The 16,976-nt window shown below is 32.0% G+C and overlaps 1 protein-coding gene across 1 annotated transcript in view; it reads left to right on the forward strand.

The window, feature by feature from the left end:
- The window catches only part of LOC106457381 (1-phosphatidylinositol 4,5-bisphosphate phosphodiesterase epsilon-1-like), a 104,116-nt gene extending 87,836 nt beyond the window's left edge, over positions 1 to 16,280 (forward strand). Inside the window, exons 31-41 of the mRNA XM_022383291.1 lie at positions 159 to 322; positions 1,272 to 1,430; positions 4,425 to 4,527; positions 7,099 to 7,295; positions 7,823 to 7,954; positions 9,191 to 9,385; positions 10,166 to 10,222; positions 10,349 to 10,510; positions 11,173 to 11,388; positions 12,848 to 12,935; positions 14,379 to 16,280. Of these exons, the coding sequence (XP_022238999.1) occupies positions 159 to 322; positions 1,272 to 1,430; positions 4,425 to 4,527; positions 7,099 to 7,295; positions 7,823 to 7,954; positions 9,191 to 9,385; positions 10,166 to 10,222; positions 10,349 to 10,510; positions 11,173 to 11,388; positions 12,848 to 12,935; positions 14,379 to 14,524 (1,619 nt within the window). The 3' untranslated portion in view covers positions 14,525 to 16,280. The remainder of the gene's footprint in view (positions 1 to 158; positions 323 to 1,271; positions 1,431 to 4,424; positions 4,528 to 7,098; positions 7,296 to 7,822; positions 7,955 to 9,190; positions 9,386 to 10,165; positions 10,223 to 10,348; positions 10,511 to 11,172; positions 11,389 to 12,847; positions 12,936 to 14,378) is intronic.
- Positions 16,281 to 16,976: the final 696 nt, after the last annotated feature.

The following is a 16,976-nucleotide window of genomic DNA, read 5'->3' on the forward strand; positions in this document are numbered from 1 at the left end:
GCAATCCTGAAAAATATTTGGGGGTGCTTAACTTTTTTCCAAGTGTTTATATTGTGAACATGGAGATCTTGTGATTAATTATAAGAGTTTGTAAAATAAATCGCTTTAGCACGTAGAATCCACGTGTTATAACAAAAGTTATGTTTTCTACCTTGTAGATTCTGCACTTCATGTAAACACGGCCATGTTCGAACAAAACGGACGAAGTGGATACGTCCTTAAACCGCCCGTTTTGTGGGACCGGTCTCACGTGATGTATGGACGGTTTAATCCCTGGGATAAAGAATTTGACGGTCTCCACACAACCAGTTTCATGATAACTGTAGGTAACAAAGCTGTAATTTGTTTCTAAGTGACAAAGACGAACAACATACAAGGTTTTCTTGTAATTGTTAAATTATAAGTAAAACAACAGCTAAAATTACATTTGTTGCATACGTTTTACTCGTGTCTTGAGCTCCATCTGTGGAAACTATTATATATTAGTTTTCTCCTCAATTTGACATATGATTTTACCCGACGTACTTCAGTACAGTGACGTTTAACATTTATTCGAAACACAGTGTTTTCTTAGGTTTGGTGTCAGACTTGTACAGAGTTTCTAAAGTGTTCCTTAAATAAACATACTGTCCTTTTGTAAGAATAACCATGTTTTTATATAAAAACAATATTTTATAACTTTTGTGTGTTTTTTTTTTTCGCAGTTACAAATAATGTTCCGAAAGGAATATGTTTTGTTTTCCGGTTCTACTTTCTTTTTTTAAATAGCTTCCTATACACATTTAATAACCACACAATTGCACTATGGTTAAAACCCATGAAGGATAAAAATTCGAAATAGTTCTTACTCAAAATTTCAACACTTTGTCTTATATTTTGTTTCTAGGTTTACATAAGAGCTGAGGCTATATAAACTGTATTGTCGTATTTGTTTCTCATAGGCGTTTAAGTTTCACTTTGTGTTAAAGTTTGCAGGTGTTTAACATTTTAAAACTATGTTTGATAATCGACTTAAACGTTTAATATTGCTGCTGCATAAATATCATCATCCAGAACAAAAAAATAGACTGGAATCTGTCATTAAGTATCTTTGTTTCATTAACCACACAAGTTGCCTCCTCAGTGGCTCAGAACTAAGCTTCAGGTTTTAAAGCACTAAAATTGGAAGTTCGATCGAAAGCCCAGTGTGCATCTTTAGACTGAACAATAAATAAACAAACACTACGTATATATTTTATCTTTTATTTTAATCTAGTTTTATGCACTATTAGGTGATCTCTGGGCAATATGTTTGCCCTAACAGTTACACCGGCAGCCCCCTGGTGGAAGTTGAGATAATAGGCATACCTGTTGATGGAAGTAGACTAAAGACGAAGTTGGTCCAGAGGAACGCGCTAAACCCTATATGGGGCAATACTTTTGTATTCAAGGTGAGCACTAATCTAGTTCAAGAGAAACTAATGAGCACTAATCTAGTTCAAGAGAAACTAATGAGCACTAATCTGGTTCAAGAGAAACTAAAAAACTCTCGAGTATAAGTTTTTACGTGTAATAATAAAGATCACCATAATCTAAGAAGTAAATCAGAGACCAAAAGCTTCAGTCCTCCATCCAAATAAACAAACAAACACATCTCTAAATGTATATCATGTATTATGAATTCGTCTCGACATATCTCTATAAACATTGTTTCAGTCTTTAGAATCATGTACGTGTTATATATATATTTCAGGCTTGAAATTACCCGTGTATTATCCATTGAACTTAGTAAATACTTTTATCCTTGGATATTTGTTTTGTAATAAATTTAACTGCTCATACTTCTAAACATATTCTTGAAGTTGGTAGGAGGATTTGAAATTATGTTTGGAATATCTTTAGCAAAAAGGATAATACTGATGATTCAGTCTAAGGTATTTACCATAACATTCACATCTGTAACCCGACTATTTTGACCAAAATTTATAATAAATTCAACTGCACTTACAACACTTTCTGACTAAACCTGAGTGATTAACCTAGATATAGATATGTTTATCTTGATGTGTTCTACCGTCGAGAAATATGAACTCGAATTAATTTCATTGGTTCTACCTTGAATTCGCTCTCAACCTTTCTTTAGAATTTTCTATAATTGTGTGATATATTATTTTCTGAATTTCATAAACCTTCAGCATAGCAACATTTGTAGACATATTATCTTCCTATTTTACCTCTTCATAGTTAAAAAAATATGGTTAACAAAAAATGTCGCTTGATGAATTATTGAATATAACACGATGTAATTATTTCTACGTCCAGTATGTTTATTTCATTTTTCATTATCTGAATTGTTATGTTTCTTAGAAGGTGCATTTAACAGTAAGTGTGTCGCACGCATGACGAATGCTCAAGTCTAAGCCCTGTTTTCACATGAAACTATTTGTAAAATGCAGAAATTGGTTGTTTGCTCTACTCGCAAGATGCTAAGCTGCTATTCATCAACGAAAAATGTTTTCATTGATCACAAACATAAACGAGTATGCGGACATGTTTTAGTTAAGTTCGTTGCACGTGCCTCTAAACATTTTTGGCAGTCGTATAAAGAAAAAATAGCAACTGGAGAGAGAGAGAGTGGAATGTTAGGTTTATTTTAAAACGAAAAACAACAATATGTGTAATTCTGCATGCAAAACAGTTGGCAATCTACAGCGAACAGAAGTTTAACTAGAAATAAACTTTAAGTATATTATTTGTTCAAGAGCGTTAAATACGAAACGTAGCTATGAATTTACCGTTCACTCTCGTCATAATGTGCACATAATATATATTTATATGAAGTTTATGTTTACACTCGCATCATGATATGCATATGCGCATAATGTCAAAATTAAAATTAGATTATCGTATTGTTAATTTCACCATTCGGAAGTGATGGACTTTGAGTGATATTAATTTGAAACGTAAACTTTAGAAAAGTTCCTCTTTCAGTGTGATGATATTTACTCTTAATATTAGGTTTTAAAAACCAATTATACATACGCCCTATTATAATGTGAATTACACTGTTCGTGACAAATAGAAACTTCAAATTTGGAAATTTTACTTTTAAGCTATTTAGACAATTTGTTTTTGTTTATACATTTCTGGGTGGAAAATTAAGTGGTTTATATAAAATATACTTTGTTCGAGTTACAAAGTCCTCTTTGAAAAACGCGTTTGCAACATATTTCAAATTTATTTTTTTGTATTAAGTTATCCTAGAATTATTAAAAGCAAAAAAACTGTATCTCTAACTATTCTAAATTATTTTTGGTTTTAAGTTAAGCTTTGTAAACATCTTTCTCGTCTTGTTTTGTGGGATGGAGGATAACGTTATTTGTTATTTTTTCCGAATTAAAACTAATTGTAATTTTTCAAATTATATAGTTGACCAGAACGGTTCAGTTTGTTTTTATGTATGACTTTTTTTCTTCTTTTTAGTAATGAATCTAATGTTAATGCACAAGTTAAAATACATTAAGGATCATTGAGTAAAACTGCTATGAAACTATATATTGTCTTACTTATGTGAATGCGTAAACTTGTCACTCTTTCTAACATTCAGAAATTCAGAAAGCGCAGAAGCATTATTCAATGTTGACTGCATATTGACATTAAACCAACTGTTAAAGAGATTTATAAATTGGTAGATTAAGCATATTCAAACTGTGAATCAAAAGGTTCGTGGCTTTCTTCCCCTAAATGCAAAAACGCGCTCTGCTATAAGAATGACAGTCAAATCCAAGTATTCTGTCAGACACATGGGCGCCCACAGAAAAAGGGTAAGAGGGTCCATTTTCCCCTCTTACATTTCACAAAAAATTACACGTATTATGATGCAAACTTAACATCGTAGTTAAACTAAATATGTTCAGTAATTTTTATTAAAATTGTAAATTTATGTTTGCGTTTAAGCACACATATCCTTTTAGCCTATTGATTTATACTGTAAAAGCTGATCACCTACATACGTATTTTGCCCCCCTTCCACGAAAATACTTCTGTGGGCGCCCATGGTCAGACAAGAGTAACTTAAGAGTTGGAAGTGGGTGTTGTTGATTAGCTGCCTTCCTTATAGCCTATCTGGTCAAAGTAAGATATTGTTTTGTTACTGTATTAAGGGGGATAAGTGATTGACCATTGATTGAATATTAAATTTGGTAAAAATATTCGAATCGTATCTTTTGTTATCTATTTATTAAGGGATGTATCGTGCTTCACATTTTTATTGAATTTAGTGGTCAATATCAAACAGAACATCTCTCATTTGACATTGGTATGTTTAAAGCTGAACAATACATATTACAGTAGTAGTAGTATTGTCTGTAGAAATACTGTTTCGCTTTTTTAAGCTTCAACATATTTCTTCCTCAAAATTAACATTTCCAATTCTTACATTATAGGTGACATTTAGGGACCTGGCATTTCTTCGCTTTTCGGTTTTTGATATGAGTACAAGTCACATTACAGCACAAAGAGTTCTTCCACTCAAATGTCTCAGACAAGGTAAGAATAATAAATGAAACTCTTAGGTGTTATTTACGTGTTTTTATTTATTCTGAAACATTTTAAATAAATGTAATTAAAACAATTTTGCTGCAGTCAATTTGTATGTTATTTTAATGCATTTTACTGTTTAAGCACATTCTGCAAACATAGCGAAAAAACATTGCATATAGAACTCGAAATGACTTTGGGATAGATTTATTTTAAGTCTGGTTAGCCTGCCAGACTGTGGATCCTCGGATCCACAGAAAGAAAGAAAAATCGTGCTCCGCAAATTGGAGTCTTGTAAAAGTGACGTTCAAATCCCGCTATTCGATTAGACTAGTGAAGGGTTGGCAGGGGATGCTGCTCACTAGCTGCTTTCCCTCTAATTAATCAGAGTTAGGGATGAATAACGAATATAGCCCTTTGCACGAATATCCGAAATAAACCAAACCAAAAATTGTGTGGACATTTTGCAAGCCTATGGGAAATGACATACAGGGTTAAGTTTGTGATGACATCTCCTTCACGTCAGCTCCCCAGTTGCTCGGCGGTAAGCCTGGAGGTTTACAACACTAAAAACCTGGATTCGATATCCGTAGTGGACACAGCCCAGATAGTCCATCGTGTATCTTCGTGGTTAACAACAAATAAGCAAATGAACCAAACAAATCTTAACTTCAGTAAACTCAGAATAACGGTTTTGGTTTATTACCACATTGCTGGTGCTGTCCTCTGTAGAGCTATTTGAAAACGAATACACTTTTATGGTACATACTACATCTTGCTGGCAAACTGTTTCGACTACTTGACCCAACTTTTTATCATAAAGTTTCTAAAATTCAAACAATAATAAGATATTTTTCAATCTAAAAGCAACATTTTTAATTATTAATTTTTAGGAATTGTAATATATATAAACTGTTCTACTCTCCATTTTCTGAACAGATTAATACTAGTGCATCTTTGTAAGAGGGTTGCTAAACAAATAACAGCTTCTGGTTATCATGGTTAAAGTATTGCGTATTGATCAATAAGAAAGAGTTTTTATGTAAGAGGTAGTTTCGAAGTTAAGCTGTTTTTTTTTTTTTGTTACTAACTAGGTGCTTGTATTCTATATTTCAGTCACAAGTCCCTCTGGGTTGGTACAATTAAATCCTGACTTAAAATAATTACAAAGATAAAATAAAAATAAACTTATAATGAAGCTAGACTAACAGAAAATCACTGCACTAAACTTATTGCCTTCACTATAGTCTGTCTGTTCAAAATTAGTATAGATTGCTCTTATGCAGCGTTGCGCGAAATTCTGACAAAAACAAGTTTTATGAAGTAATTAATATCTTAATAGCATTGGAAGCTACGGAAGCTTCGAACACAGTGTACCAGGTATTTAATGGGTTTATAAGTGTTCACATTACAACGAGAACAGACAAAGAAAGCTTAAATATTGAAACCCCTTTTAACATTTCTTCTTCCTCGGAGACTACAGTTAAAGCTTCGAGTTTAACAAACTAATAACCATGGGAACTACAACATCAGTTAATACTTAGTCTTGGGTGGTTTAGTTCATTTTAAAAGTTTACGAGAAACTTGATATCACGCACTTCTAAGACAATATGATTGTTTACTCGCCATATTAATAGGATATGTTTTAACTTAAAGCATTGTTTAGTTAGTGAAAATATCGTTATGTTCCTCTGTAGAGTAAGTATAACGAAATTGAATGATAAAGCCTTGTGTTGTAAATGATGAAATATCCGTCTCGCTTTGCAGCATTACTGGTGGCATATATTCAATAATTCAACAATTAAACAAAAGCAGATTAATTGTCATTACAGAAACATCTGTACAGATCCCAGTCATACAATGAAAAAGTGCAGTAGGTTATAATATTGCTTTCAAAGCTATTAACAAGAATTGTTTTTACTGTTAGTCAGTCAGAATTTTGCGCTTCCCGATAAGGGGTTTCTATATCAAATATCCTAAATATGATGAGTCCGCTGGAGGTTGTATCATCCTAATCTTGTTTTTTTTTGTTGTTTTGTCTTAATGAATGTTATGCAGAATCTGTCATAATGAATCTCATTGTATTTTTGTCTTCTTAATTCTAATAAAGGTTTTGTCGTAGTGAATTTGATAGCCCTGATGAATTTTAGTTTTTCTTGATGGATAACACTTTATGAAAAATCCGATAGTTGCACCACCGTAATTGGTTCCATATCTGTTTTGTCATGATGTATTTCACATACTTTCTTGCCTGTTGACTTTGATCTTAGCACTTACTCCATTGATCCCCCAGATCAACAACAACAAGTCCATAAGAAATACTAAACTGAACGTACATAAAAACTATGGTTTATATAATGAACTACATTCTTATGTCTTACTACGAACAGTTAAAATGTAATCGTTAGCAATAACGTATTGAGTTTAATCACCTTAGAAATTCGTGAAATGAATGCAGTAAAATATATTTTAAAAAATTCGATTTCAGCTCTTAAGCCATATTTTATATGATAAAAGATATTTAATAAAATATTTTTCGCATTAGAAGACTTCTTTGTGTAGTTATCTAATGCTTTTCAGGATACCGTCATATCCGTCTACGGAACCCTCAGAACCAGCCTTTACCACTTTCAACGCTATTCATTTACTCTAAGTCAGAAGAGGAAGGCTTAGAACTACCACAGCGAAACGATGAAACTCTGGAAACAACGAGTCAGGGAAGAAGAGCGAAAACGAAACAAAAAGACGGAACTACTGTGGAGATATCAAAGCATGATGTAAAGATATCTTATAGGAATTTCAGCTATAGATAGTTATAAAGCTCTTCAAATTATTTCTCTGTAATAGTGAACGTAATTATGTATGATGCATATTAATCAGTAAAGGAGTAAGGGAAAAAGAAAGAATTACAATCAATATTATCAAAAAACGTTTCATTTAGCTGTTATTGTGCGTATTCTCTTTTCACTTAGCAGTGTCCATCAGTTCACTGTTTTATATTTCTAGCTTTAGAGATTTGACAATCAGATATGATCTAATATAAAAGTTTGGTAGATTCTAGTATCTTGATAACATAGTCGCATCTGTTACCGAAAGGATTTCTCAGATCTTGTTTATATAACAGTGTGGTAGAGCTTTTCACCCAACAGTGACGTGGTAATGCCTATTTCCATATTAACAGAGTAAAGCATGTTATCATAAAAACGTAGTAGAATCTATTGCCAGGTTAATGAGATTAAAATTTATTTTCTATTGTCTTAATTATTAGAAGTAAAAGTGCGAGTCTCGTTTTGTCATTTATCAGGTTGCATCTGTTGGAGGAGTTCCTTCGAAAAGAAAGACATTTTTCCTCATGATCTATGGAGTCGTTCCAGAAGAATCGAGCACCATTTTGAAAGTCACACAGGACAGTACCACTAGAGATGTCATTTCCCAGGTACATCATTTTGTTGTGTATCTTGCTTATCTCGTGTGTACAGTTTGTGTGCCTGCACTTGTTCTGCAGAAAGACTACTTCCGTTTTAAAGTTTTGGGTAAATATCACTGTAGATGAGTTATTTCAGTCACGCATGTCATGCATTTCTTATTATTTAGCGTGCTAGCTACGTGTCGTCAGGTCCTAGGTTCGGCCTAAAATGTTATTGGATACGACTTGCACTTTAGGCGTTATAAGAATAATAGCCCGTTATTCAGTTCATAAAGCTTTACAAAGACCTGTGGTGGCAGATGTTGCTGACTAGCTTTACTCTGTCTGGTACCTCAAAATGGGGAATGGCTACATCCGAACTCTAGAAGTATCTGATCCGACCATTAAGCTCTTGTGTCTCATAAGGTGCCAAAAAACACAGTATCTTAAGTTATTTACTTCAGATATAAAGGATGCTGCAGATGAAATGCTTAGGATACGTTGCTAGTATTGAAATAGGTATCTCTATATATGTCCCTCCAGTGGGACAGCGGTATGTCTACGGACTTACAACGCTAGAATCCGAGTTTCGATACCCGTGTTGGGCAGAGCACAGATAGCCCATTGCGTTGTGTTGTGTTTAACGTTCAACAAACCTCTCAGTATATAAAACGCGTCAGTTATAAAAGTAATATTAATGAATTTCATCTTGTATTTGAGGTTTATCAAGTATTAATTTGCTTATCATTAAGAATTTTTGATCAAAAGTGAGTTAATAATGTAGATCAGAACTAAAAACAATTTAAAAGCAACGTATATTCGTTAATGAAGACAATTTGGTTAACATATTGACGAGAAGTTCTCAACAAGTTAATAAAAAGGCAACTAAAAAACTAAAATCTACAATGATCAGGTTGCATTGAATTATTAGTTGCCTACTCTCGCTGTTAACGGTATTTTGGGCCATAATTCCAATTTTATCTCACGAGATTCGAGTATTAGTAATGTTACTTTGTTGATCTAATAATAAAAGCGTAAAGTTTATATCTACACAGGTCATTCAGTAGATAAACAACTTTAAGATATGATACTTTATTTACTTTATTTTTGAATCTAAAGATATGTATGAAATAACAACAATCATAGTTGTATCTATTAAACTGATCACTTCTGATACTATATTATCTAATTGTAACTGCTAAGAAGAAACGATAAGTTAACCAACGATTTCACACAGGTAATTACAGTTTTTGTAAATAATTTCAGGCACTCCTTAAAGGTAACAAAGCTAACGAATCAGTCGATGAATACGTTCTAATAGAAGAGGTTCAGCGTGGATGGGACAGACGTAGATCTGAGAAGGCACCATTACAACGGTTTTTAGACCCTGAAGAGAGGCCTATCGAGGCTCAAGCTCATTGGCAAGGAGAAGGCAAATTTATTCTCAAGAAGCTAGGAACTGTAAGTTCAATAAACATGTTCTACAGCAAATGAAAATTCTCAGATCTCAAAACAAAATAAAGAAAGAATGGGCATGTTTGTAAAACATTCTGAAATGAACTTGTGCCTTCTTCAATGGATTTTATTGTTGAGTGTATCAACCGTAACAGAGGCGATACCACTTATTTTAAACCACAATATATGATACAGTTTTAATGAAATTTCATGAAAATGTTATTTCTAAACCTTTAGAAGACCATTAACTTATACACCGTCATTTAATATCCAAAGATTGAAAGCACACAATTCAATTATGTTTGTTTCTCTCATAGAAACATAGTTTGATTTGTCTAAGAATAGGAGAACAAAAAAAGAGATCTATAAATCTGTAGCTGTGATGCCATATGAATTAGAACTGTGTTTTAAGAAAAGCGCTTTTTTACTGATAATTTTCAAAGCGTACTGAAAGTCTTATATTCTAAGTTGCTTGCTTTCTTAGTAATTTATCATCAGCTTTATACTCTATATTTGTTTTTCTCATATTACAACTCTTCCTTACAATAGAACTTCAAACACTGTTTTGTAAGAAAACATGATAATAACCCTGTATAGTAGCTGTCTTGTATAGATTTGTTTCTAAACTTCAATACTTTGTTTTCAAAATGCACAGAATCAGTGGGACATTAACAATTTACATCGCATTGTGGCGAATGATAAAGTACATTAGAAGGCCGGTTAAAATGTCTTTATTAAGACGTTTTATTAAATTTTAGTAATTTATGGTTTATTTTATATTAACAGGATCCGAGCACCAGGGCGTGGGTTACGACAATACGTAGCACATCGTGTAAGGAAGTGGTAAGATAAGTTCACACATTGTGTATTTATACATATGTTTATTGCGCATATAAAACATGAGATAACTTCTATGTTATCATAGACTTTTGGTCAAATGTAACAAATCTTTATCTTTGCATGTCGTAGCTCCAGAGACGTCAAGAAAGTGAGACGAGCTGTGATGAGCTTCAGGACTGGGGGGGAGAGGAGGAGACGTTCTTAGTTTGTGTGTATAATGTTTCACCGGACCAGCCGTACGCAATTCTCAGAGCTCCTGTAACAAGTACAGCACAGGACATCATAGCCCAGGTACAGATCGGCATGTCTTTCACCCGACATTAGGTTTAGTAGACGTGTGAACATGGTAAATTACTATCAAAGCTAACTTAACACAGAACAATGTTGCCCTAGTGGTCTCTCACCCGACACTAGAAGTTGAATCATCTCTTCAGAGTATCCTATTATTTAAACCAGCTTAACAAATGACATCATAGTCCAGGTACAGAAATACAGTTCTTTTGTCCAACGCTTGGGATTTAGTCACCTGAAAAAATCGACTTATTCCTGTAACTAGCTTAACACACATATCATAGCCCTCATACATAGTGGTAAATCTTTCATCCAACAACAGAGATTTAGCCATCTGAACATGTTAATTTAATACTGTAACTAACTTAAAACAAAACTTCATAGTTCTGGCACAGATTGATAGGTATTTCACTTAGCATCAGAAGTTTAGTCATCCAGACATAGTAAGTTGTATCTCAGACTAGCTGAACACAAGATATCACAATCCAGACAGAGATTTGTAAGTTTCTCATTCAATGAAATATAAATTAGGAAACTGTTTAAGCGTTATCTTAGCTTTGTTTAGCCTTTTATCTACGAGTTTATTGTTTTGAAGAACAATCTTAACTTGAATAGTTTTCTTCTATGGTGTTTCTCACTTAGTTACTCTTTGAACCGTATAGGCTCTTGTTAAGGCACATCGTATGGAAAATCCTTCAAGTTTCGTCTTGGTCGAAGAGGTCGAATATCCCTATGTGACTGAAGCGACACCTTCTGGTAATTCTCGACGTCAGGGTGTGCAGAAAGAAACTCGTGTTATCGACGACGAAGAAAACATTTACAGAACCCAGTCGCGTTGGAAAGCTAAAGGTTGGCTGGAACTGAAAGAAAGGAAAGAGGTACGCCTGGTTCAATTGTCCTGTTTTATAGTAATTATATTGTAATGGATAATGTATTTATATAGCGATTAGTTTGTAATGGATAATGTATTTATATAGTGATTAGATTATAATGGATAATGGATATATATAGTGATTAGATTGTATTTGATAATGTATTTATATAGTGATTAAGTTGTAATGGATAATGTATTTATATAGTGATTAAGTTGTAATGGATAATGTATTTATATAGTGATTAAGTTGTAATGGATAATGTATTTATATAGTGATTAAGTTGTAATGGATAATGTATTCATATAGTGATTAAGTTGTAATGGATAATGTATTCATATAGTGATTAGGTTGTAATGGATAATGTATTCATATAGTTACAACAATCATTTGTATTATAATTCATACAAGTCTGTGTTTGGGGAAAAAAAATTGTGTTGTTTTGAAATAGTACAGTGTTTGTATACTGTTTACAACAACAGTGGCAACTCTCCTCCATAACGAAAGTTAAGCTTTACCCTCCTTGTAGGCCAGGTTTTTGGTAGAAGAAGGTTTTTCATGTTCTCTACAATTTGCTTCTTGCAACATCTTTTGTTAACCTCTTCGAGCAGATTTTTTGGTCTTCCAGGTTTTGCTTGTAACACAAGCACTTTGTTTTTAACGGTATTGTTAGCAATCCCTTATCAACAAAGGTTTCATGCATAGTATACTTTAAGGTTACAACTTACTGTGCTCTCTTGTACTCCACATAGCATTTCGGATATATGTTTAGTTGCCTTAGGTCCGCCCAGCTGACAAATTCTGTTATTGAACAAAATTCTTACTGGAGAGTGACTTGTTACAGACAAAATATAGATCGGAAATAAATACTTTCGTTTTGAGTTTACTTACTGATTATAAATATTATTTCATCACAAGTTGTAACTTTTATAGTAAGGAAGAATATTTTCAAAACAGGTACGACGTCTTGATCACAGGCGCGATCATTCTCAAGTATTAACGATAAAGAAGGTTTTAATATATCTAATAATGTATTCACATTTTAGAATGTTGAATGTTGATTTAATTATTTAAATCTTCTTTACTGTTAGTGCTTATGTTCTTGAGAATGATCGCATCAATGACTAAAACGTCGTACCTGTTTTAAATATATTCTTTCTTACTGTAAAAGCTGTAACCTGCAATACAATAATATAGATCTGAAATGCTTATCTCAAACACCTGTAATTTCAGATCCATAAGGGACTAATTAAAACGGATAGAAATAACAAGCGTGATTTCAATCATTTTCCTTTGTTTCGAGCTTAGACGTTAAACACCACACAAAAGCACCTGTTTGTCTAAATGGTAATTAAAAACTTTGACTAATTAAGATTAGTAAATTAAAATACAAGTAGTACCTGGCAGCAAATTGTATACGTAATATTAAGTTTGGAGATTTTAAAATGGATTTTAATTTTTTTAGGTGTTTCTGGAACTAGACAATAGAAGAGACACGAAATTGGGGGGATTTGACCGGATACGAAAACTAAGAAACTCATTGAGATTGAAAGGTATTTCTTTGTGGAACACATATATATAGAACTCATTGAGATTGCAGGTATTTCTTTGTGGAACACATATATATAGAACTCATTGAGATTGAAAGGTATTTCTTTGTGGAACACATATATATAGAACTCATTGAGATTGAAAGGTATTTCTTTGTGGAACACATATATATAGAACTCATTGAGATTGAAAGATATTTCTTTGTGGAACACATATATATAGAACTCATTGAGATTGAAAGGTATTTCTTTGTGGAACACATATATATATATATAGAACTCATTGAGATTGAAAGGTATTTCTTTGTGGAACACATAAAAATGTAATCCTCGGGTTAAAGTAAATGAAAAGATGATAAACCTAATTTTATAACTTAGTAGCAGCCAAGTGAGCAAAATTTTTACATTAGTATAAAGAGTAATTTATTCTATTATGTAAATTAACATATTGATCCTCATAGATAATTTTAGAATTAAACAATATTTTAAGCTAATGTAGTTTACTGAACTAATAAACATTACACAAATGTATTAATTAGTTTCCAGTTAATATATTTAAATATGGAACACTATTTTTACATATCAACGTCTATATATATGTTATTATTAATACTCATTTTCTATACGCAAGAAAAACCAGTAATAATTCGTGGAATTAATTATAGTATTGACGATTCTTTCGTTTAAATTGTATTTTGTGACTCATGTGTTATTATGAATACCGTAACAAACAGAGTTAGTAATCCACAACACCGTAACAAACAGAGTTAGTAATCCACAAGAAATTTTGTGCACAAATAGATTAGCATGAGTCACAAAATACAATTTAAACGAAAGAATCGTCAATACTATAATTAATTCCACGAATTATTACTGGTTTTTCTTGCGTATAGAAAATGAGTGATTTCTCCCAATTCTTTTGGTAACTTATTTATACTTGAATGTCGTTACAGGCAAAAACGTAAACTTCACTGTGATGCAATATGTGGACCCTAACGGTAGTGAATGATATAAAAACACGTCAGTAGTTTGAGGGCTTAACACATGTACAAATTATAAACAATGAGAACTACTTTAGGCTTAGTTTTTCCTACTTAATTTGTTTGCAAACAGATATAAGGTCTCAATAATAGCTTTTTCGCTCTTAAAACAAAAACACAAAAAATCTTCATTTCATAAATCCAATTTTTCACAGTTTATACATAGATTTTACTATTTTCTGACTTCATTACACGAAATCTGACTATAGTTGTAGCAGGAATTTTACAAAAGTTTTATCATTCGTTATGATTTACAATGTAGTATGTCTTAGCTAGTTATTTTATAAACATTTCATTAGTGCTACATAAACGTTTCGGATGAAACCTAATTGCTTGGTAATATAAAATGCTATTTAAAAATATATATAAACAGTAGAAGTTACTAATGACATTTAATCTTCTTCAGGGACACTGACCAGGGACCAGAACCTTCCCCTCAGGACTGTACACAGCGAAGGAGAACAAGATGCTGAGAACGAAATAAAAAGAAATTCGTCGACTGTTGCTAAACTCAAGCGGTTCTCATTTCGAAAACTGAGTATCTGGAGATGAGTAGATATAACAACAAGTGCATTGATATGATTATGTAACTGCTGTATTCTATTTATAATTCTAAGGTCATATCAATGGTGGGGCTACTTACAAAGGAGAGGGCTACAAATATACTTATTATCCAGAAGATGTAATAATCATTAAGATCTAAAAGATTATAGAAAAGAAAGAACTTAAAACAGTAGCATTATTTTGATGAAAAGTGAATACAATTTTGTGTAATTGGCCGGGAAATGCTAAACGTGGTAGAGTACTTAAATAGAATTATTTCAAGTGAAAACAGAAAGTTTCAAAATGTATGTAAAAGGCCATGGACAAGAGTCTTATATGCGTACTGAGTGCCATTATAATAAGTATTTCAGGTAAAATAAGACAGATAACCTATCTCACATTTCTGTAGAATCATATGACTAGAATCTGCCTGCCTTCGTTCCCATCCCATAAATTCTAGGAATGAAATAGACACTTTCATAGTTTCTTCATTAAAATAAACGTAAACAGGTTCTTTGGGAAGAAAAGATAATCAAGCTTTTTATTAAATAGCCCATTGTTTTCTGGGCATTCCACTTTAAAGATAAAAATTCCAAGTTGTGTTCTTAGAAGTATGTGAATAAAGTGCACATTTTGTATAAATAAGTTATTATGCCGAGGGAGTACCGAATTGTTATATTTTACAAAATTATTAAGAACCTACTACTCTGTAGAACCTCCAATTTTGTTTTATTGCGCTTAGATTACTATTATTCTTCATCTCCCTGTTATAAGAAAGAAACTCATTAGGCACTTGTAATCACTATTACAATTTAAAATTACTTTAACTACTTTATTGTTTTCGTATTGAGTAAACTGGTAGAGATTTCTCAACAGGAATATCGGTTTGAATTATCTAACTTGCTTCTACAACCAAAATATAACGCTATTTTAACTGTGTGACTATACTGAATTCTAAACATATCACTTCGGTTTGAGTAATCGAATAGCCCACACAGGATTTGTTTATGACGTATTTTTATAAGCATTGTATGTTATGAGTCTGTGGTCCGATAAAGATAACGGCATGCCCACTAGACGAGAAACCTGTCTCTATTCCAAAACTGCTTACTCCATTTGCATCCCAGCGAAGTTTTATTGACGCATCTAGCCAAATAGCTGTATTAGTAATATGTATTTAAATATAATTGTCTTGTTTCTGTAGGATAGTATATTTTAACTAAAACAACCTGTGCCTTAGAATAAACGTGAAACATTCTATTGGTTAATCAAAAGATAAACAAGGAGCCTTATCTAACACTCGTTCTCATACCTGAGTTGCTTAAATCCGCGATTTACAATTGTGAGTTATGAAAACAGTAACGTTACTAGTTAGCTTTATAATATTAAACAAAAACATGAAATTTGATAAAATCATCTTTAAATAATTAATAAACTACACCTAGTTTTGCTCTAAGTCTAAGGTTGAAAGTAAGCAAGAATATCATTATTTATATAAAAAAAAAAACATATATTTTCGTGACTTTTGTTACAGCACAAATATTAGTTCCCAACTGATGGTAAATACCACCCTTATGTTACCTGATATATATATATGTACGCACTAGTATACTATTTTATTAGCTGCATTTGTAGGAACTAGTATAATAAATTTTATTAGTTGGTATATCTGTAGCTACTAGTATAATATTCTATTAGCTGGTATATCTGTAGCTAGTAGTATAATATTTTATTAGCTGGTATATCTGTAGCTAATAGTATAATATTTTATTAGCTGATATATCTGTAGCTAATAGTATAATATTTTATTAGCTGATAGATCTGTAGCTAATAGTATAATATATTAATATGTAGTTTATATGTAGGCGCTTGTATAATATATTTTATTTGCTGTCATATCTGTAGGCACTACTATAGTATTTTATTAGTTGGTTTAACTGTATTCATTTGTATAATATTTTGTTATCTGGTTCATTTGCATGCACTAGTATAATATTTTGTTAATTGGTTTACTTGTAGGCACTAGTATAATATATTTTATTAGCTGGTATATCTGTAACTACTAGTATAATATTTTATTAGCTGACATATCCGTAAGCACTAATATAATATATTTTATTATTTGATATATCCGTAGTCACTACTATAATATACTTTATTTGCTGACATATCCGTAGGCACTAGCGTAATATATTTTATTTTCTGACATATCCGTAGATACTAGTATAATATATTCTATTTGCTGACATATCCGTAGGCACTAGTATAATATATTTTATTTGCTGACATGTCCGTAGGCACTAGTATAATATATTTTATTAATTGACATATCTGTAGGCACTACTATAATATTTTATTATTTGGTACATCTGTAGTCACTAGTATAATATTTTGATTTAAATTAACAGTAGATATTTTACAAAACTTGTGTATAAATTAAACAAAAAAGAAAGATGTGTTT

Source organism: Limulus polyphemus, unplaced genomic scaffold (assembly GCF_000517525.1).
Source record: "Limulus polyphemus unplaced genomic scaffold, Limulus_polyphemus-2.1.2 Scaffold323, whole genome shotgun sequence".
Classification (NCBI taxonomy): domain Eukaryota; kingdom Metazoa; phylum Arthropoda; class Merostomata; order Xiphosura; family Limulidae; genus Limulus; species Limulus polyphemus.